Below are 22,335 nucleotides of genomic sequence, written 5' to 3'. Positions count from 1 at the left end.
CACAATTGACCAGTATCGGCCACTTGGGGAGTATTGACCAGGACGGTTAAAACCACTGGCGGTTTTAACCACCCAACCCTGTCCTGTATGTCTTACTACATTCTCATCATCTGTGAATGTATCATTGCTGCAAAACCAAGCTTTTTTTTCCTTGCTGCAAACAGCAAATAAGGAGCCGACTGCCCATCTCAAAATAAAGTGCACCACTATGGTAGCAGTTGTGTACCTGGTAGATAGCCCGTTTGGAACTACAAATAAAGGTTTGCATTCTAGTCCCAAGTTATGATCCCCAACATTTTACTACTTTAGCCACAGTATTTCAAAAGGTCATATTGACCTACTTTTCGGTCACACTTTCCGCTAAGATCCACTACCTGACTAAGTATAATTCTGTGCCTCAGTGTACAAAATATGACTTGGACGCAACCTGAGTATAAATAGCCATAAAATTATTGTAGACAATAGTGACCTATTTTTGGGCCATGACCCCCATCCCATTGCATCAGCTTAAAAAGTAATCCTAGAGAGTTAACCGACAGGAAAGTCCTCATCATAAAAGGTCAGTGATAGATTTGGATTTTCGCCACAAATTACAAGGCAAACCGTAGATTTGACACCAAAAATGGCAAAGTATTTTGCCTGATACTTAACTATCACATGCCCCCCCCCCCCCCCCCCCCCTCCATGGTCCATCATAACACGAATAACAACAAACTTTTGTACATGTGGAGCAACAGGAACAAAGAAGCAAGGTCTGCCATAATATCTACAGTTATTTATTCTGATAAAAATGGGTGGGAAAAAATCTGCTGTCTTTGATATGATTTTAAAATAAATCCCATAAAATGATTTCATTGACATTTCTTTTCATGAGTAAAGAAGTGCAAATATAAACTAATAAAAACAGTCAAAAGATAGTATATTATCAATGCTTGCATTTACATGTATGTATATAAAAGTAAAAGCGAAAAAAAAAATTAAAAAAAAATTAAAAAATTATAGCAACAATTATTTCAATGCTAAAAATGGAACTAACAAATTCTGATACATGGACATTTAGACAAACACAAATTCCTAATCAAACTACTGCTGAAAATCCATATACACATAAATGAATATTGACTCAGAGTTGGTAGTGAACTGTTAAGAGCCCAATCAATCTGCACATTTTATGACTTGTTTTACAATCAGTATGATCAAGGTTAGGTAATTTTTTTTAAAGGTAATTTAAAATTCACACAGATGTCTGAAACAAATAAATTACAAAGCAATATTAATCCTAACAACATTTAATATAACACTCTCATTGCTGCCTTTTCACATATAATCCACAAAACTCGGGGTTAATCAGTAAATGAGAACATACTGAAATTCAGCCCTTATTTATCATCATATACTTAACAAAGCAATGAACAGACAAAAATTAATAAATCAGAACGACACCTTTCACCATCCATTCTACATACACCTGTTCTGCTGGTAAAATGCAGGAAAAACAAGTCTGGTTTTTACATTGTAAATTGGACTATTCCATCAAGACAATAAGTAAAAATATTTTTTCTTTCATTTCCTCTCCCAACTGACATTCAGATATTCTTCCACACACATTAAACATTTGTCTTGAAGGAATAGTCTAGGGAAACAGCAGCACATGGCCCTGAGCGGGACGTAGTCATTCTACAAGTTTACAATACACACACTTCTACACAAGTGTCTGGTGTAATGGGAACCAGACATGCACAGTGCATCTGTCCTTGTATGCACATCAGACCAGACTACGCATCATCCTCATCTTCACCGTCATCATCCTCCGGATCCTCATCGCCCTCCCCAAGATCCTCCTCCTCCTCGAGATCATCATCATCTTCATCATCCACCTCACCATTATCTTCACCTTCTAAACGTTTATAGTCTTCCTCATCATCACCAAACAATTCTCCGAATGACTCAATCACCAGGAAGTTTTGGAAATCTTCCTCTGTCAAGTCCTCGTTTCCATCGCGAGCCACTAGGGCACTTCTGAGGCCTGCCTGTGAGGCTGCTGTGGCCTCTGAAAAGAGTGTAAAGATATAGTGCATAATAAAGTTTGAAAACCTCCCAAGGCTGATAATGCAGGACATAAAATAAAAGTCAGCTGTTCTTAAAAGTGCATATTGTATTTAAAATCTTTCCACACTGAAAGGAAAAGGTATATATCAAACAAGAGCATCACAAAGCAGAGTACCCCCCCCCCCCCCTAGCTGGGTACATTTATAAATCTAAGGCATATCTCATCAAGTTGTCCTCACACTTACACCTGTATCCAGCCATATCACATTACTACAACCCTAACTAAACTGCAAAGAGAGATAACTCCTAATACACAGAAAACATCACACATCACTACATAGCCCAGTTCGTAAAATATGTGCAGTAAACACTGCATACATTTTGATTCTAACAGAAAAGAGCTTCCTTACCATTAGGCATGTCTGTTAGAAACAAAATCTCTTCAGCACTGACTCCAATTTTCTCCGTGATTTTTTTATAACTGGCCGCTTCCTTCTTATCTCCGGTTGTGGTGTCAAAGAAATCTGTGAAGAGCTGAAATGTAAATACACTGCTCTTGTTATCCAAATTAAATGCTTATTATTTGTTAAGCTAAGATTTTATTGCTGAATAATGAAAACAATATTTATTTCCATGTAAAATCATGGCCTCATGAATTCAATATCAGTTTCTCCAATTCATATAAATGCTAGTTCTGCTCTACAGGCTTCCTCAGCCGAAAAGGACTCCAGTAATTTACTCAAATAATGACCTCTAGTAAATCCCCCTCCTCTGTGTTTCCAAACAAGAGTTTCTGGGACTCGATACTGCCTGAGGAATACACATACACATTGATGCCTTCATCTACTATCTGCTGCAGTGCTGGCCCTACATCCTCAAACAATCTAAAACAGCCAAATGACACATGATTAGGACAATACAGAGAGAACTTTCCTTTAGCTGTTCAAATTTCTTCAGAAGAACAAACCATACCTATCAATAGGTCCTTTAATTCTAAAAATATCTCTCTGATAGATGAGAGTTATCTTTCTTTGGAGATTTTTCCCAATCATATATTGTTTCAAGTTTAGTTTTTACTACAACAGGATTTTTTGCCCCCACAAACTATTCACACTTCAGTGATATTGAAGTATTGATAGTCAGACAGTTAAAACAGTGATATGAAATATATGCAAATAGGAAGTCCATTATCATGAGAGGAAGTGGTTGTTAAATTCCTTGTTTCTGAAGCACACAAAACACGTATTAAGCTGTGCTCCACTTACTCTGCCTTGATCTTCCCCGTCTTGTACCCCTCCCTCCAGATGTGGCCCTGAAGTTGTTTAAGAGCCGTTGTCTTCCTGTCCCCATCCATTTGCCACTTGATGTTTTTTACCACTGCCGTTACGATGTCACCTTCCGAGCCTTCCTTGGGAATCTCTACGACACCAGCCACACCATCAGCCTTGTCCTTAGCAGCCTTAATGTAAATTATTTCGTGCCGAAATTAAGTTTTCAGACTAATTCATGCATTTTTTCCTCAAGAAAAGAATCCAAAATAATATTTATTTCTTCAATGAAATATCTCTGACATGAAAGGAAGCATATTCTGACTAAATAATAATTTCTTACAAGTTCTTGAAGCGCAGCAATGTCTGCTTTGGTTTCCTCTTCACTAAATCTTTTTTTCAGAAAACTCTCAACATTTTCTTCAACATAAGGGAAAAGCGTTTCCTAAAAAAATAATAATTATGAAAAACAAAAATCAAAAACTGTCCAATCTAATTAATCAAACTATTAGAATGTATATCACACTAGAGAGAACTATTATGAATGGAAAGTTATGAATATGTGCAACAATATTTTATAATTTTTTTTAAACAGTCATCCATTACTACAATGTGTTGTTTGTTGTACTCTAACCAATAGTGATGGGGCATCGGTTCACTTTCATAATCGATCATCGGTTAGAATCGGTTGCTGCTTCCGATGCGATTTTCCGATTATAATCGGATGTTACATTTTTACTATATAAAGCATAATCTTGCAGGGTTTTTTAAAAAAAAAAAAATCTTCAATTATATATCAATTAGCTAATATCAATAACTCAATATGATGTTTTCTATGTTGTCTTGATGCTTTTGCACTTTCTATATAAGCACTTTATAGTTCATAATCACCTTAGCTTTGTGCTGGTTGGATAGTTGGATATATAACTAGCTCATAATTATGATGGATGCCATTGGAAGGTGAGATGCATATCCATATTGAATCTTACACGGAGATCAGAGACGGAAATTTAACTATATATTATTCAAAATTAAAACATAAAAAAGTACTAGTGCAGATTTGTTTTTTATTCAATACAAAGCATTACATTTCTTAAACAAATAGTTAACAGCTCTTTCTAGGAGAGAAATAGCAAGATAAACTAAACACCAGTATGATGTAAAACTCAGCATTTTAATCTAACTCATAATACCATTCAATCTCTCACCAAAATTTACTCATGTTTTTGCTCAAAAAAATTAACAAATCTACATTATCTGCACTCAGCCTACTTCTCTTTTTTGACATCATCCCACCAGCAAGAGAAAATACTCTCTCTAATTCCGGAATGCGCTCTATGAGATGTGTGGATCCGATGATCGATTATGAAAAAAAATAATCGATCATCGGAATCGGTAGCTTTTTTTCATCGTTAATCGATGTTTTCTGATTATCAGTACAACACTACTAACCAACCCGTCAAATTTGCACTGACCTGATAATTTTTTTCAGTACTATTCATGTTATCCCTTTGCTGATCTGTTGCCCTTGAACATCACTTCCAGTAATTACATACTTTCTTTAACATCAATCGAATAAACTTTTATGAATATTTTTTGTGTCAACACATTTATATTTGAAATATCTGCATCATAATATTTAAAGACAACGATTGTTTTCCAATTTTCAAAGATAACATTCGGTTTTCAAACCCAAGAGTCATCTGCTTAAACAGGATACCAGAAGTGATACTGTCCATGGCCATCAGGACAAACAAGGGAATGAGACAAAAAGTGGCTGCAAAGAATTGTTGAATATTCCTGGTTATATGCATCGACGAGGATTATTATATGGTGGATCAATCATGGCATAAAATTGAAATAATTGGATCAGTATAAGAACTTTGGTATGGGTGACGATAAAAGCAGAGTTTTAGAGCCATTTTGAATTGAAGTTCTGAGTAAAAACTTGTTTCATTCTTTGTGGGGGTTTTTTGTAATAGGTATAGATCCCTATCATTACAGAAAAATTTACCGGTTCCTGTCGTTTAAGTATTGCAATATACCGGAACCCGCGAAACAATACATCAATTTTAAAGCAGCCCTTTTAAAAGATTCACAATTTCAAGTAGCCCAGTCGGTGCAGTATACAACTTTTGATCTGTACTGTAGCAACCGATTAACGATTTCTTGGCGTGTCAGATTATTTTTCAACTCCGAAGTCTCCATTTTTCATCTAACATATATTTCGTGTAAAGAAATGAAAAGGAAATATCCAAAATCACAATGCGCATGATTCAAGCAGTGGCCTTGTGTGTTCACTGCTGATGCACAAGCCGGAAGGAGCATGCCGCGTACGAGATGCATTTAAACCCAAGCTTTTCATCGATTCCATACCTTAACAAACCCTATAGGCGTCGTGGTCCCCTCTATATCTACAATTAGGGCCTTTACACCTTCAAGCAGTGATGGTTCGGCTTCATCTATCGTTCTTTTTTGCTGGCCTTCCATTCTGTCTTCGAAGACCTACCAACGCTATCTCAACAAAGAAATGGCACAGTTAAAACAGGTGCGCGTTTTATCGCCAGCAGAGGGCGTTTAATGTTGCCTCGTTTTCATAACACGATATTCGAGTAATTTTTTATTATTTTCCACAGATGATACTCTATTTAAACGATACGTGCACGAAGAAAAGAACTCTACCATTAAATCATTCTTCGAGTTTAATTATGTAGCATAGATCTAGCAAGTGTTATTTAAAATAGAGGAAAAATTACTGTTCATAGCAGACGAATATTCGTATGGACAATCTTAACCAATCAAAATCTTCGATACATAATGCATTACGTTTGGAGTGCCACCATTGATGGAAGGCTACGGAAGGGAGAACGTCGAAAAGTGCTCAGAAAAATAATGTAAAAAGTTAATTGAAAAATTATATTTCGTGTAAAGTTTTGTGTAAAGAATATTCATCTTTAAAGGAAGATTTTATTTTGTGAATTTTAATTCATATTGAAACTGAGAAAGGGAAACACTACAAACCGGCTAGCCGTGTTCCCGGTCTTGACACTGCAACTTGCCGACGTGGACGATAAGCGTGTGAGGTTTCGATGGATAGACAGAAAACAGACAGTTTCCTCTGATTTTACCGTGACGGCATAGGTTTTAACATTGTAATTTGTATGATTTTTGTAGAGACGTTTTAATTTATCAATCAAAACTTGTAAAACGCAATTTAAAAAGGGGCGTGGTGTTTGTCATACGTTTGTTCTCTATCAGGTGTTTCTTTTTACATTACTTTTTTCTACCTCTGAACCGAATAAACATGGATCCGCATGTGGTGTTAATAGGAGTGACAGTTTTCATAGTGTCAGCAATTTTAATTTACTTAATATCTGTCTTTGGGATCAAAGAGAAGTCTTATGAAGAAGCTATTGCTGAACAGAGGAAGAGACATGAAGAGGAGCAAGAAAAGACGAGAAGAGACAAGAAAGCAGAAAGGGAGAAAAGGAAAGGAGGAAAAACAAAGAAAGAGAAACCAAAAGAGAAAGTTGATGAAGTCCCAAAAGAGCATAAGATGGTCAACTTAGAGATAGATGCAGAAATCATTGAACCCATAGAAACAGTGGAACCAAAGCAGAAATCCTCAGTCAAGCATAGGAAACAACCGTCAAAGTCTATTTTGACCAATAAAGATGAGAAATCATTGATTGCCAAGGAAACTGTGGAAGTACCACATTTCAAGCCACTTCCAAAAGATGACGTAGAATTAAAACATGAGCATGACCGAGACGTCAAAAGAAAAGAGAAGATGGAAAGCCCGAAGACCAGCAAAAAACAGAAACCAGTGGAGGAGGAAATTGTCATGGAGCAGGTGTCAAAGGTCATGGCACCTGTTACTGAAGGAAAACCTAAGAGACCCAAGCAAGTACAAGGTAAAGGTTTACTTCATATTTTTCTGAAAAGTTTTTGAAGCACAAAAAAAAGTAGTTCAGTTTGCATGGATAGTCAGTTAAGAAGCTTTACAGAGCTTGACGTGATGATTTGTTTGAATGCTGACTTTAAATCAAACTTACTAGTGCAAACCTAAAAATCATAAATTGAGGGGGGGGGGGGGGATGCACATGTTTATCTTCAGTACTACACTCAGTTCATGATTTCAATTCATCGGTTCAACCTATCTTTTCCACTGCCTTTCAGTAGTAATACTGTTAAAAGTGACATCCAATTATGAATTAATCTTTGCAAACAGAAATATCAAACTAAAATGCATGTGATAATATCAGAATAAGTATGTTGTCAAAAAAAGTGGAGATTGGGGTTGGCAGTGCGTACCCCTTGTTGCTATGTGACTGGAGGTCGGTGCTTATAAATTTTTTGTGTCATTTAATACATAGCGGTCAGTTATTCTACAAGGGACACAATATGATGATGGTTTATTATGTTAGATACAGGACTGGCATGAGTCGCACAGCTGTGAATGGCTAGTCCCATATCTAACACAATAGACCATCCGAGCTTGCATCTTAAACGTTTTTTAAGTAAAACAATGAATGAGATGGTACTGGCTAAAGTGACTAAACTGACAAATCCAGGTTTTAAAACGAGTGTTTATAGTTTTTGAATGGAAAAAAACCTCATCATTGATCCCCAGTAATATTGTACAAGTTTATTGTTGCGATAACTATACATATGCATGTTAAAAAGATTTGACACGTGTGTGTGCATATAATATTTCGGATCCTGACAAAAAGGATGGATTCATAGGTTCGTAGGGGACCGTTTTTAAAATTTCAACTAAAAACAGTGTTTCTCAGTTGTCCAGATTCGGAAAACGCATTTGTCTTCTTGTGGAGTAATTTGGATGTACATGCTAATAGTAAATCAATCTTCCATAAACATTATTACAGGATTTTAACCCATCGCTACACTTTTTCTCCTTCTGCTGGATTCTGGTTTTATATGATGGTGTACATTCAATTTGGAATTTCTGGAAAAATTATCACTATCATTGAGAAATTAGTATTATTATTGGACTCATCGCAATAATAATAATAATAGAACTAGTCCAGTCTAGAAAATATAGGACTTGGAGAACAAAGAATGATGTCACACACATATATATATATATATGGTAATTGAAATGCACAGTATTGTGAATTATTTTTATGTTACCAAACATAAAAAATTTATATATCAATTTCATGATTTTGGTACTTCAATATTCGCATATTAAAAACATTCTGAAAAATTATTTAAAATTGGGCAAATACTTTGTGTCAGAATTGAATTATCTGTAGCCCAAGTGACACATAATTTTTGTAACATCTTTTTCAGAAGAGTTCCAGAATTTTATAGTTCCGATATTCGGTACTTGATTGATATCCCAGTGATTGATGGGATGGACCATTTACATGTAAAAATGTAAATATAAGGTCTGATGAAATACAAATATATGTAAAATCAGAGTAGTCATGAAACAATAATATATATATATATATATATATATATATACACACATTCTTCTTGAGAGAATTTATAACTTGGATTCTCTACTAAAATCTATAATATTGACCTGTCTTAGATATATATATATATGTGTGTGTGTGTGTGTGATGTAATACTGAATCAATACTTGGAATTAAAAGTGAATGATCCTTCAGAATTGATAAACACTGTAAGACCCTTCAGAATTGATAAACACTGTATTGGCCTAGATAATGGGAAAATGATTACGTTGAATGTATTAATATTAAAGTTAACACCACATCTTGCAGTTTATTATACTAAATTTATACAGGTCTGATACACTAAAATTATAAATCAAATGGATGCATTGTGTGAAATACACTCCATATTTTCTCTTCTGTCATCAGAATAATAAAAGTTCTTCAGAATAAAAAAAAAAGTACTTTCTATTTCATAATTTGACATTTATAGATTAACATAATTATAAATTATTCATAGATACTTTCAAAATCTATCATTTCTAATGTAAATATATGAAAAAAGGCAATATTTTTTATCTATACTGAATATTATTATTTTTTTGCATAAATATATACTGTGGGTTACATAACTGTGTGTACATGAATTTTGTTTTAAACTAAATATTGTAAGTGTACATAAAAAAGATAAACTTTGGCAGACAAATTTCCATGTATCCCACCAGAGGATACTATGAGTGATACTGATTAAAATGCTGATAAGGGAGCTTAATGAATGCTTGTCCCACATCAATGATGTTGGAAGATAATGGTAACTTCAGAAGCTTTCAGCCTTCAGTCACGGTGTTGTTGTAGGTTCCCTAGCCGATGCCTCTGAGCTGATAATGGCGGTGAGAACTGCACAGCTTGGTGACCAGGATACCCAGTCCCTCATTGATATCCTCCTCAACAAGCAAGGAGGAGGAGGAAGCATCTCCTCAGAATGGAACAAGGTAAACCTAACACACAAACTCAGCTGTCAGTGGATTTTGAAAGTACACTATGAACTAAGTGGTTAAAGATATGGAACTGTGAAGCCTTCTAAAGCATTCATGTGTACTGGTTATAGGCTGACATTTTTTTGAGGGGGGCATGAATAAATCCATGGCAATGCTGATTTATTTGCAGTGATTCCGAAGGTCCGTCGGACATGGCAAATGTTCGGTAATTTTTGTTTTGGTCCAATCAATATCAGTTGTTGGCCGGACCAAGTGTCCAATGATTTTTTTTCTCCAATGAAATACATGATTAGATAAATTTTCAATTTTTAGCAGCATGTCCCAAATTTATTTTGTTTTTTAGTCATTGCAAACAGAAAACATGTTTACGTTTAACTCAAATATTGATCAAACTTGCAATCATCTTCAATTCCCCCGAGAGGGTGATAATACAATTGAGCGATATCCAGTGAAATTAAAGACGTCTTTGAAGCGTTTGAATTAGGTAATGAATAACAAGTAAATAAAGCGTTTAAACTGATCAAGAAATACTTGAACAACTTGGGCACGTTTGATTTGAGTTACGCGTTTTTAAAAACCGTGTATTTCATAACACTGGTGTTGAACACGGGTTGGAAAAGTGTACTCCACTGACGAATCTGAAGTGAAATGCTTGGGCTAATAAAGTACGTCACCGATGCCATTCTGGGCCAGAAATTCAAATTTACATGAAAGCTTCCTGATATTTTGTTAAAATCATGGTCCCCAGGGGTAGGGTAGGGCGACAATAGGGGATCAGAGGTTAACATGGAAACGTTTAGGGGACATCTTTAAAAATCTTCTCAAGAACCACTGGGCCAGAAATTTATGTGAAATATTAAGCTTCCTGATATAGTGTAAATTCAAGTTTGTCAAAGCCATGGCCCTAAGGGTAGGGTGGGGCCACAATAGAGGGTTAATTTGCAGATAAACTTTTGGTTTGGTAAAATGTTATTTGGTCCACTAATAACTCAACCATTACTGGACCAAATGTCCAGTAACTACCAGAAGACCTTGGGAAGCACTGTATTTGTTGTTGCCTTTTTACAGAAAAGTCAGAAGGGGGACCCCATTGTTTTGTTGAGACGACAACTAGAGGAAAAAGAGAGAGCTCTGCAGGAAGGTATATTTTCTTCCACACTTTATTTCATTGTGTTGATCCTTATTTCATTGTGCTGATCCTTATTTCATTGTGCTGACTCTCTTTGTCCAGAGTCTTAAAGTTGATGTATGGAATATTACAGAGCAACAACTAGCCATGGCAAATGGAAACAAAATCAAGGAAATTCGTCAAGAGTTGACCCATGAGAAGTCCCGATATGCAAGCTTGGAACGTCAATATCAGGAGAAAATTGCTGCCCAGACGCAGGAGATTCAAGCCCTTCACACACGAATGCAGTCAACCCATGAGAGTCACCTAATTGAGAGCAGCCGGATGCAGGCCCACATCAACCAGCTGGAACAGAAGACCCAGAACAAGGCGCAACTTCAACAAGTGATGGAGGTACACCTGAAGGAAATTCAAAAATACCAGGACACAAGTTCCCCCTCCCCCCCCCCCCCCCCCCCCCCTCCCCCCTCATTTTTAAGAGAGGAAGAAGTGCATACCTGCATTTTAGTTAAATTCTTATGGTGAAGATAGAGAGAAAAATTCATTTGTTAAAAAATATGTCGAAAAGTATGATAGAACTAGACTAATTACTGGTATAGGGTTTTATTTGTCTAGCCCTTGTAGACTCATCATTATGAATGTAATTTTTCATCGGTGCAAGTGATGTTAATCTTAATCATTTTCTTGGTCATTCAGGAAAACAGAAAGCTGAAGGAATCATACGAAAAAACTAAGTAAGTAAAATCATGTATTTCATCAAATGAAAAGATGTTCTTTTCTGATACAAATAAATGATAAAAATTCCTGTAGGTCCTTTAGTTCTCACTAGGTTTTATTTTTGTGTGATCTTGGTGTGTAAATTATTTGCAACAAGAATTTGTACTAATAAAAGCTGTTTAAATGCAAAAATAAAAATATCATAAATGAAACTCTATCTGGTCTATTCCAGGATCAATACAATAATATTATCTTTCAGAGCTGAAGCTATCCCCCCTGCAGAATTTAACAGCCTTCGCCAGAAAGTCTCCATCATGGAAAATGAACTGTCTAACAATATAATCAAGCTTAACTCGGCAGAGAAGGCTAAGACTACTTCTGTGGCTAAATGCACCAAGTTGGAAGAAGAAATTAAAAAACTGAAAGGAACAGAGGTAAGCATGTACATATAGTGGGATTATAGGAAGGGTAGACAACTTGTATGTTTCTGTGTGATGTGTATGTAGAACTAGACAACTTGTGTGTTTCTGTGTGATGTGTATGTAGAACTAGATAATTTGTCTGTTTCTGTGTGATGTTCTGGTAGAACTAGATAATTTGTCTGTTTCTGTGTGATGTTCTGGTAGAACTAGATAATTTGTCTGTTTCTGTGTGATGTTCTGGTAGAACTAGATAATTTGTCTGTTTCTGTGTGATGTTCTGGTAGAACTAGATAATTTGTCTGTTTCTGTGTGATGTTCTGGTAGAACTAGATAATTTGTCTGTTTCTGTGTGATGTTCTGGTAGAACTAGATAATTTGTCTGTTTCTGTCTGATGTTCTGGTAGAACTAGATAATTTGTCTGTTTCTGTGTGATGTTCTGGTAGAACTAGATAATTTGTCTGTTTCTGTGTGATGTTCTGGTAGAACTAGATAATTTGTCTGTTTCTGTGTGATGTTCTGGTAGAACTAGATAATTTGTCTGTTTCTGTGTGATGTGTATGTAGAACTAGATAATTTGTCTGTTTCTGTGTGATGTTCTGGTAGAACTAGATAATTTGTCTGTTTCTGTGTGATGTTCTGGTAGAACTAGACAATTTGTCTGTTTCTGTGTGATGTTCTGGTAGAACTAGATAATTTGTCTGTTTCTGTGTGATGTTCTGGTAGAACTAGACAATTTGTCTGTTTCTGTGTGATGTTATGGTAGAACTAGATAATTTGTCTGTTTCTGTGTGATGTTCTGGTAGAACTAGACAACTTGTGTGTTTCTGTGTGATGTGTATGTAGAACTAGATAATTTGTCTGTTTCTGTGTGATGTTCTGGTAGAACTAGATAATTTGTCTGTTTCTATGTGATGTGTATGTAGAACTAGATAATTTGTCTGTTTCTGTGTGATGTTCTGGTAGAACTAGACAATTTGTCTGTTTCTGTGTGATGTTATGGTAGAACTAGACAACTTGTCTGTTTCTGTGCGATGTGTATGTAGTGGGTTTCAGGTAGAACTAGTTAAGTGTAGTGGGATTCTATTTACCCTGTAAAAATGAAGTCAATCAGAGAAATAATGGCTTTGTTATCTGAAATACAAATTTTGAGATTTTGAATGTATTATCAGTAACTCAATAGCTTTTGTTATGTTACTGGTGCTTATTTAGGTATACTATGTCCTTCTTTGTAATTCAGAGTGATTCTGAAAAGACCTGGTCTAAGAGATTGGAGGAAGTAAACCAACAGCTGCGTAAGAGTGAGACGGAGAAGAATACCCTGACAGACAAACTGAAGGCCGCAGAGAAGGACTGCTCAGGGGTCAAAGCCAGGCTCCAGGAACTTGAGAAAGCTCTCAATGATGCAAACCCCAAAGAATTGGAAGGAAAACTGAAGGTTATTGTATGCTTTATATCAGTGGTCAGTGTATGGTTTATATTAATGAAAAGGATGACACGATAGAAGTTTGCTTACCAAGCAGTCTTCAGAACAGTACCTGTATTATGTGGTTCATGAAAAGTATCTTGCGTATAATGGTATTTGATAGTGTTTTGTTTGTTAGTTTGTATGTTGTTGTTTGCCATATATGGAGACATCACGAAGTGCAGGTGAAGTGCCACAAATTTTGATGTTCGTTCTCCTTGGATATTTGATGACATGGACATTATTATACCCCCCCCCCCCCCCTACCCCCACTCTGTCTGTGTTGATTTGTGTCCAGGCCATAACTTCTTTGTTCTTTGACTTAGGCATACCATATTTGGCACACAGGTGGATCACCATGAGATGATATGTCGAGTACCTTCATGACCTCTATATGACCTTGAACTTTGACCTCAAGGTCAAAATTGATTATAGGGTTTTGACATAGTCATACCATAAGACATGGGTGTATCACCATGAGACTATGTGTCATGTACATTCATGACCTCTTTATGACCTTAACCTTTGATCTCAAGGTCAAAATTATAGGTTTATGCCATGGATTTGTGTTCGGACTATATCTTCCATTTTCTTCTACAAAGGCATACCATATTTTGACACTCAGGAAAGAGGTAATTTATACCTATTAACAACACCCTTTGGGAGATTGGGGTAAGCGAGGGGTATTCTTAGTGAGCATTGCTCACAGTAGCTCTTGTGCTATTTAATATGTTGATAATATCCTTGTAGTGTGTTTGATAATATAACTGTTATCTTAGTAGGTGTTTGATGATGCATGAATATTTGATACGCTAGCAGAACGTTTTAATAATGTGGATGTTATTGTTGTAGGTGACAGAAACAGCCAAGGCATCTGTAGAATCCTCGCTGAAGACAACAGAAAAAAAATTACAGGATGCTGAAAACCAGAAAAATAACTTGCAACAAGAACTTGAGGTTGGTACTTCTGAAATGAGCTCTTACTTTTTAATTTAAAGTTTGGATAAACCATCAATTTTCAAACATTGTCATAGGGGAAAGAAAGATTTCAAAAAGATTTAGATTTAGGGTATCAGGACAAAAATTATATAGACACCCTTTAAGTTTCCATATATGTTTCTTTATTTGAACAACTAACCAACCAAGATTTCTTTTTCACCATTATTATGAATATTTTTGATGTTGAAAAGAGGTGTTGATAAAGATTGATTTTTCTTTAGTTGATTTTAGGTAAGTTTTTGAGAGAATTTATTTCTTAATTTTGTAGAACTTGAAGATGGAAAATAAGAAACTGGTTAAAGAGGCAAAGATAATTCGTGAACGACCCTTGGGGGATGGACAGGAGGCCCCCAAAGACAAACCCAATGGGGACATTAACGAAGAGGAGAAGGCAGTGAAGGAGTTTAAGACGGCTGTAGAGGAGTACAAGAAGATGTGAGTGTTAACATTTTGTCAAGTAGTAAAAACTGCTGGTCCCTGAAGGTTTGGTACACCAAAATTCCTTCAGACCAGTAGGAAGTGACAATACATTTCATTATTCAGGAATGTAGATTTATTTAAATGTCCAGTATGCAAGAAGATTTCAAAAATTCTTTTATATGAGTTGTTTTGGGGAGAATAAGTAAAAACTTGATCTTGGTGCAATACTATAAGTTTTCTCAATGGTTGAAAATAGATTTCATGAAAAAGATGTGAAAATAAAAGAGACTGCAAAATTAATGGAAAAATTGTGTCCTATGGTAATCAAAGGATCTGTTCACTTCAGTTACGCGATTGCAGTATAAAAAGTTTCAATGTCTGTACTACATGTACCTATGTACCAGACGTATTAAACAATGTCTTAAGAGCTGGGTTTGGAATATTATATCACATGAAAGTGTTACATAAAACTGAACAACTCTTGTTTATAAGACGGGGGTCTAGTGGGTTTTCTCTCTCAGATCAATTTTCAATGGCTTTGTTCACATAGAAGTGGAATTAATTTGAGTGACTTCTCTACACAGAATTTGTGTCATACATGCACATACCCAAAGGGTGGCGTTGGACAGTCTCCAGTTCATATTTAATTTTTCAAAAATATTCTCACACTATGGTCAAGTTATCTACTGTTTAATGAATGTAAACCCACTTAGACCTATTTGATATTATAATCAATATTCATGGGACACTCTTGTGTTTGATTGGCTGAGTGTAAAAAGGGTTAACCAGGTTCTATTAACACTCTTATTATTTTATTGACATTATGTTTAACAGTTATAATAGTAATACGTATATTGAGTAGTTATTTCATACATACTTGTGTAATTAGGTCATCACTCAGGGTGAAGAAAATGTATCTAAATGAATTTGAAACCGCTAAAACTTCAAAACAGCAGCAGGCAACACAAGCCAGTATTGTACAATAGAATTCGGTTACAGGGAAGTCCTGTGAATTTGTAAAATTCACAATAATAAAACTTAATTCTTTTACTTCCTGTGATTTCGGACTTTATGTAAACTACACAGCAATTCGAGGTTATTCAATCTAAATTAAACAATGTAAATGGTACCATTCCTAAAACACAGGATACAAAGTGTTATTCACTGCCAACCATAAATAAGTATACACTTGCCAAAATAAGTTTCTTGCGCATGAAAAAAAGTGTCACATCATAGATACAGATCTTTTGATGCAAAATACAAATTAATGATGTTAGGCTTTCAACTTTTTATATCCTTATTTTTGGTTAAGGTAATTCCTATATTTTATTGATTCTTCAAATAATACATCTTAGTAACAAATAAAAATGATAAAATAAGTATGTTGTGGTATTAATAAATCTTTTACCAATTAGCACCCATATACCCGTTATCAACGTCAGAAAATTGCAGTTTTTCTTCAACAGCAAACAATTTCATGCAACTGTTTCTTTCAAAAAATTACAATATGTTTGTGAAAAATAAAGAAAATCTATTGCATAATGGACTCGATAAAGCACTATGAAAACAGAGTTATTGCCCTTGGATTCAATATTTTTCAAACATATAATTGATTATTCGTATATAACTTAGACTTTTGAAGTATTTTATTGTTAACAAGATTTTTTACAATAACTATTGAAAAAGACTCCAACAAAATTTATGTTCCTGTCTTGCATAAATCTTAATAAATTATTGACTGCGAAATCTTATGACATCACAGGAGGGTGGAACTACATTAAAATACTTAATTTTTTGAATTTCTGAATTCTCTTAAAAGAGATATTATACAAATCTTAACTTGAAATCCTTTTTCAAATTAATTACTAATACATATTATTGTGTATTTTATGTGTACTTTTATAAGATCCTTTGATTTTTTTCACCATAGATAAATCAATATCACAATTTAAAAGACTATGCCAAAAATATTGAATGTTCATTAATTGTTTTATATATATTGAAGTTGTACCCTTAACTGATTATTTTACTGTTATAAATTGAAAGTTATACACAGTGAATTCAGATCTTTTTTATTATATTGAATATATTTCATTCCAAAATGTGTAAAAAGCTTATGTGTATACTTATTCATGGTGGGTAGTGTATTATTTTATTATTCCCGAATAATATCTATTCAGATGTTTGGATCATTTCATATATCCGGCATTTAAAGCTAATTGTGTTCAATGTGTTATTATTGGAATATAAAGATTGCATTAAAGAAAAACCTTATCCTGTGTATTATAAATCATTGATAAAGTATACCGAGCAAAGCTCTGACAGGCCAAAGACCTGTCCATGAAGCAAGGCTCTAAAAGTAACACATATGTAAAAGAGATAATGAATAGAGATAATCTCTACATACTTTCACTGAAAATTCTGTGATCCATATGGGCACCACCATCTTGTTTTGTTCATAAGTTGCTTCTATAGTTATTCGTGTTTCAATTTTGAATGCCAAAATTACAAGACTTATGTGCAATTTGTAATTCAAACACTCAGTTTGTTTAGAATTGATGGTATACATGTAATTATTATTGTTACAGTTTTTGGCTAATCATCAAATAGAAAAACAGTAATATGACTAGATGAATGAATGAGTTCATGAGTTTCTTTAAATAAAGATATACAACATATTTACGCTTACTTCTTTAACACTTTGAATTTGTTGGTTGATTTTGTTTAGTTTTAACTGTCTTTTAAATTGGAAACGGGATGTATTGTTGTTTTATTTAATTGTTTGATTTGAAAGAAAAAATGTTAAGACTAAATGTGATGTAACAATGCATGGTTTACATCAGCTGGCGATATATTCCCAATGTTATATGAATAGGCTGATCCTGTAGTTATCCTCATATATCCCCCTTTAATATTTAGATGTTACTGGGCGTTAAGCGCAAGGGGAATTTCATAAATAATATATTTTTTAAAATGAATTATAATTTACCGTACTTAATGGAATTATGATTATCACTTGGGATATGCTAATAACCATTTCATGCTTCGCTCGGTCCAAAGGTCACAACGTATATATACATATTAATTCAAAGCTAAAGAATGATAACTGAAAAGGTTCCATATCTCATAGCTTACGGGCACGGATCCTTTGACGATTCAAGAAGAGGGCTGAAGTAAATATAGGACTAAATCATGTAAATGTCTGCTGCTCTAGCCTGTTCAGTTTTATTTGATAAAATATGATTTAGTTTTGATGAATTATTGCAGGGTTGCTGAAAAAGATGAGACAATCCAGGGTTTACAGAAGGACATTGAAGTCCAGAAAAAAGAAGCATCAAAATTACTGGAACAGGCTGAAACTCAGAAAAAGAAAAATAATGTAAGACCCTGAGATAGCTATTATGCTGAGGCATGTAGCATGGTACCTCCATTTAAACAGTCACAGTATATACTAATGAAAGGGGAGACAATCTGAAAATGTCAAATTTGTGACTTTGGGGACTCTTGCCAACATGCTTATTGCCTGCCTTTTTAAGAAGTCAGGATTTTAAATGATGTAAACATTTTTGAAAAATAAGAAAGAATTTTAGTACAAGTTTTATAAATTTTCTTTAAAATCATGAAGCATAAAATTTTGCTATCAATGTAGGAGTTGAGAGAAAAGAATTGGAAAGCAATGGATGCCTTAGAAAAGGCCGAAAAATCAGTCTCAGATAAAATTACACGTGTTGAAAAAGAAATAAAGGTAAATTCAGTTTACTAAGTCGTACAGAATGCATACATAGTGAGGCAGTGATGTTGTCACAGTGTCTATTTTCAGTTTTAACTCTTAGTATTACATGTTGTAATTGCTCTCATTTTCTGCTCATTACAGATAGTGAGTAACTATGTTTTATTAATTATGGTAGTTTAATGATGGAGGGTTAATTTATTTTAGTGCATGTGTGAGTCTGTAATCTAGGAGTAAAGATGGAGAGTTGCATATTTGATTTTGCTGTTTGATTTCCCATGTGTGTAAGGTGAAAGTGCATGGAGAAAAATGATGTCCCAAGTTATGATTTGCTTCAGTTTGTAAAGCTGGATTTCTTTCATGTTTATTTTAAAAGTGCTTTTTTTTTTTATTATTATTATATAAAAATAATATATAATATTATATATATTTATATTATTGTTATTATTATATTCACCATTGATTTACAAATGTACCTGTCCTGCATTGATGAAACAATATCAAACAAAAATAAAAAACATGCTCCATGACTTATTGACTGTTGATGGTATGAAACTTATCTATTTATGGTTATTTACTGTACTTATATGAATCCCTTCTGTTGATTGTGTTTTGTGGTTTGCTGCAGGAACAGGGCACGGTGATGGTGACAGAGACTGAGAGCTATGATAAAGCTATACTGCAGAAATTGTTCCCCAATATCTCAGTCAGTGACAAAATGGTAAGAACTGTGTGAAACTTGGCAATGAGGCAACTCCTGAACAAAAGAAGATTTTACATATATCACAAAGATTATAATGATGATAATATGCTTTATGGATTACAGAGTCATAAAGATTGGATGACCAGTTTTGAAAAGCAGGCTTTAGTCCAAATAAAAACAGATTCAGAGAAAAAAGATGATGTGAGGAAGCTTTACTTTTTCTTCGAGGAAGTTTGCAAATTGCTCGTATTTAACAGGTTTCTTTGAATGCACATGCAAACTTGATACGTGTATCTTATGATCAGTCCATGGAATGTCATTCTCGTATGATTTGTTTTACAGAGTGCCAAATTAAAAGAGTTAGAAGACAGCAAGAAATCTCTACAGACTCAAGTCTTAAGTCTACAGAAGGAGGTCTCAGAAGTAGGAATTTTCAGTAGTCTACTTGATAAATAAAGATTTGATAAAATTTTGTTCCATTACCATATATTGGGTACTTCTGACTCCCTGGAAATGTTTGGGGGCAGATGAGTATAAAATTGGCCAAAATTTAAAGTGCCAACATTTGCATTTATATAAGTGATACACTTGATAAATGAAATTGAACTAAAAATAAAGCATTAAGACTTAACACTATTTAATTGGGGGGAAAACTTGCTCAATATTCCCCAAGCCAAAATTGCCTGATATACAATAGTTCTAATTAAAATTCTAACTTGATTTGTTGTGTGCTTTAGAGTGCCAAATTGGGAGATAGAGTGAAGGAGCTAGAGACAAGCAACGCACAACTACAGAAGCAAATTAGTAACAGCAAAACAGAATCATCTACTCAGGTAAACGCTTCAGAGACCCCAGTTACTAGTATATTCAATGCATGCGTATGTATCAGATGCACACCTGTCTAATTTGTTGGGTGGGGTGTTATCCTGTTTGTTAGGTTTCTTTTGAGGTTACTGTAGATTTTTAGATATGCGCGAAGAATTTATTATAACGTAATTCCGTGTGGGGCATCAATCACACAATAGAATTATTCGCTTTTATTTTTCTGTTGTTGAAATACATGTAAGAGCTAGAGACATTAATAGATTAATAGACAGCACGCAAATATTCATGTTCACGCGATTTGACGTATACGAGTCATGTCACCATATTAAGTACTAACGTACATTAAGGATTAAGGAATCTGCGGTCTGTATGAGATAAACACCTGTGTACTTTGTTTGGTGTTCACCTGTTTGTAATGTATCCCTGCTCCCATGCACTGTCTGTTTCCTGATACACAATGTATTCACCTCTTCCTTTGTTTCTCTCTTAATAAGATTACAGCAGCACAGACTCAAATCAAAGAGTTGCAGGATCAAGTCCGACAACTAGAGACAGAAAACCAAGAGTGCAAATTAAATGCAAAACAGGTTTGATGCACTGATCCACCCAGGACCCCAATAACGTTGATTACTCTGTCTTTGTGGAAGTTTTGATGAAATTGCCCAGTACCTCCTCTAAATTTAATTACACATTTCTAAATATTTCAATTGGTTTATCCCAAATTTTATTTTTTTACAAAATTAGTTATGATTGGTTTTTTAAATTATATTTATACTGCAGTTTCATCATTTTTCATTGAATGCCAATTTCTGTTGTTTTTATTGGTGTGGTAGAGAACGCGATTAAGTTACTATATAAGTACCAGAAAAAAGAACGTAAAGCAGCTTTTCAAAAATTCATGTATCAACAAAACAATATTTAAATTTTTTGTGAAATCCACAAAACTTTCATGAATATTGATGAAACTTCAACATCAATACATGTCACTGCTGTGGCGTAACTTCTGACTTGGTGATTTTTCTATTTATAGAGCAATAGCAGCAATGATGCCCAAGTTAGGGACTTGGAGGAGACCAATAAGAAACTCCAAAAACAGGTGGAGGACTACCTAGCTGTTCTTCAGACCACCGTAAGTAAACGCAGAAATGCAGAAATCTACTGTACCCACAGTCGTTTATGACATAGTACAATAAATGGGATACAGATGTAGAAATCTAATTTAGTTGTGTAGTACGTTAATATTTTACAGTCGTGTATTATGTTACTATTTTTAGTCGTGTAGTACGTTACTATTTCCAGGAAAAAGCCCAGCAGTATGATCTTATCTTTCCTCAGCTGAAGCTTAAGGAATTGTACCCTTTTAGTTTTGTATTATACACTTTATATAAATGTAACTCTTTAATATGTTCAATGACAGGAGACTAAACTGCAGCAGCTAGAGAACAGCGTGGAGGGAGAGGAAAGGAAGTGGCAAGACAAGGCGGAAGAACTTGCCGTGCAGCTACAGCAGGTCAGAGGTCAAAGATCACAATCTGTAGAAACATTTGTCAAACTTAATCAGAATTGAGTTCATGATGTTCAAACATTGTCACAAATACATGTGAAATGCAATATCTTCACCAGAATTGATAATTGGTGGGGTTTTTTTTTTGGGGGGGGGGGGAATTATAAAGCAGTGATAGACTATACCCTGACACAAAATGATTCTTTCCAGGCAAAAGATGAAATCACTTCTCTGAAAAAAGATGTAGATAAATTCAAGAACAGCGAAGAGGTGAGTCACCAATATGTTTTATTGATCAGAAATCCTGTGTTCACTGCCATGTTAATTGAAGTATGTAGATCATATTATTACACGCTTATAAACCTTACTATACTAAAAATAGAACATTTATAAACCAAAACAGTAAAGGAATTTATTGTTTTAGTAGAATGGGGTTTATGAATGTTCCATTTATAGTCATGTTTTTAAACATCTATTTTAGGATGTATCTGTTTTATAAGTGTTTAGCGACAGCGTTATAACCTAGTACTTTTAAAGTGTTTGGTTAATCATTATAAAACAACTATTGCACTTTGATATTGGTCAGTACATGTTTTTATCAACCTGCAGGGCTCGAAATTAGCGAGAAATACTCGCGAAATGCAAGTACATTTGAAAAATAGCGAGTAAAAATAGTGGACAC

General features: G+C 34.5%; 2 protein-coding genes across 34 annotated transcripts in view; one reads left to right on the top strand and one right to left on the bottom strand.

The window, feature by feature from the left end:
- Positions 1-760: 760 nt before the first annotated feature.
- On the bottom strand, positions 761-5,834 carry LOC125648947 (enolase-phosphatase E1-like). Its single transcript, XM_048876008.2, has 6 exons — positions 5,694-5,834; positions 3,661-3,762; positions 3,315-3,508; positions 2,801-2,933; positions 2,460-2,583; positions 761-2,050 (listed from the first exon to the last, which is right to left on the bottom strand). The coding sequence occupies exons 1-6, from the start codon at positions 5,805-5,807 to the stop codon at positions 1,776-1,778; spliced, it is 942 nt and encodes a 313-aa protein (XP_048731965.1). The 5' UTR covers positions 5,808-5,834; the 3' UTR covers positions 761-1,775.
- A 307-nt stretch (positions 5,835-6,141) lies between these two features.
- Positions 6,142-22,335, top strand: part of LOC125648945 (ribosome-binding protein 1-like) — a 28,431-nt gene continuing 12,237 nt past the window's right edge. For 20 of the 33 annotated variants that reach the window (XR_007360511.2, XM_056166417.1, XM_048876007.2 and 17 more), the window contains exons 1-19: positions 6,142-7,231; positions 9,599-9,735; positions 10,810-10,882; positions 11,004-11,263; positions 11,567-11,604; positions 11,847-12,021; positions 13,248-13,445; positions 14,325-14,429; positions 14,740-14,906; positions 18,159-18,270; positions 18,541-18,636; positions 19,250-19,342; positions 19,448-19,525; positions 19,667-19,747; positions 20,062-20,157; positions 20,644-20,736; positions 21,180-21,278; positions 21,567-21,659; positions 21,864-21,923. Coding sequence is in view for 32 of the 33 variants with exons in the window: in XM_056166417.1 (XP_056022392.1) it covers positions 6,622-7,231; positions 9,599-9,735; positions 10,810-10,882; positions 11,004-11,263; positions 11,567-11,604; positions 11,847-12,021; positions 13,248-13,445; positions 14,325-14,429; positions 14,740-14,906; positions 18,159-18,270; positions 18,541-18,636; positions 19,250-19,342; positions 19,448-19,525; positions 19,667-19,747; positions 20,062-20,157; positions 20,644-20,736; positions 21,180-21,278; positions 21,567-21,659; positions 21,864-21,923 (2,664 nt within the window). In the remaining variant the exon portion in view is untranslated. The remainder of the gene's footprint in view (positions 7,232-9,598; positions 9,736-10,809; positions 10,883-11,003; positions 11,264-11,566; positions 11,605-11,846; positions 12,022-13,247; positions 13,446-14,324; positions 14,430-14,739; positions 14,907-18,158; positions 18,271-18,540; positions 18,637-19,249; positions 19,343-19,447; positions 19,526-19,666; positions 19,748-20,061; positions 20,158-20,643; positions 20,737-21,179; positions 21,279-21,566; positions 21,660-21,863; positions 21,924-22,335) is intronic. The other 13 variants (XM_056166424.1, XM_056166415.1, XM_056166422.1 and 10 more) reach the window with 3 other exon arrangements.

Source organism: Ostrea edulis, chromosome 5 (genome assembly GCF_947568905.1).
Source record: "Ostrea edulis chromosome 5, xbOstEdul1.1, whole genome shotgun sequence".
In the NCBI taxonomy this organism is placed as follows: domain Eukaryota; kingdom Metazoa; phylum Mollusca; class Bivalvia; order Ostreida; family Ostreidae; genus Ostrea; species Ostrea edulis.
This window is presented reverse-complemented; position numbering and strand designations above follow the sequence as displayed.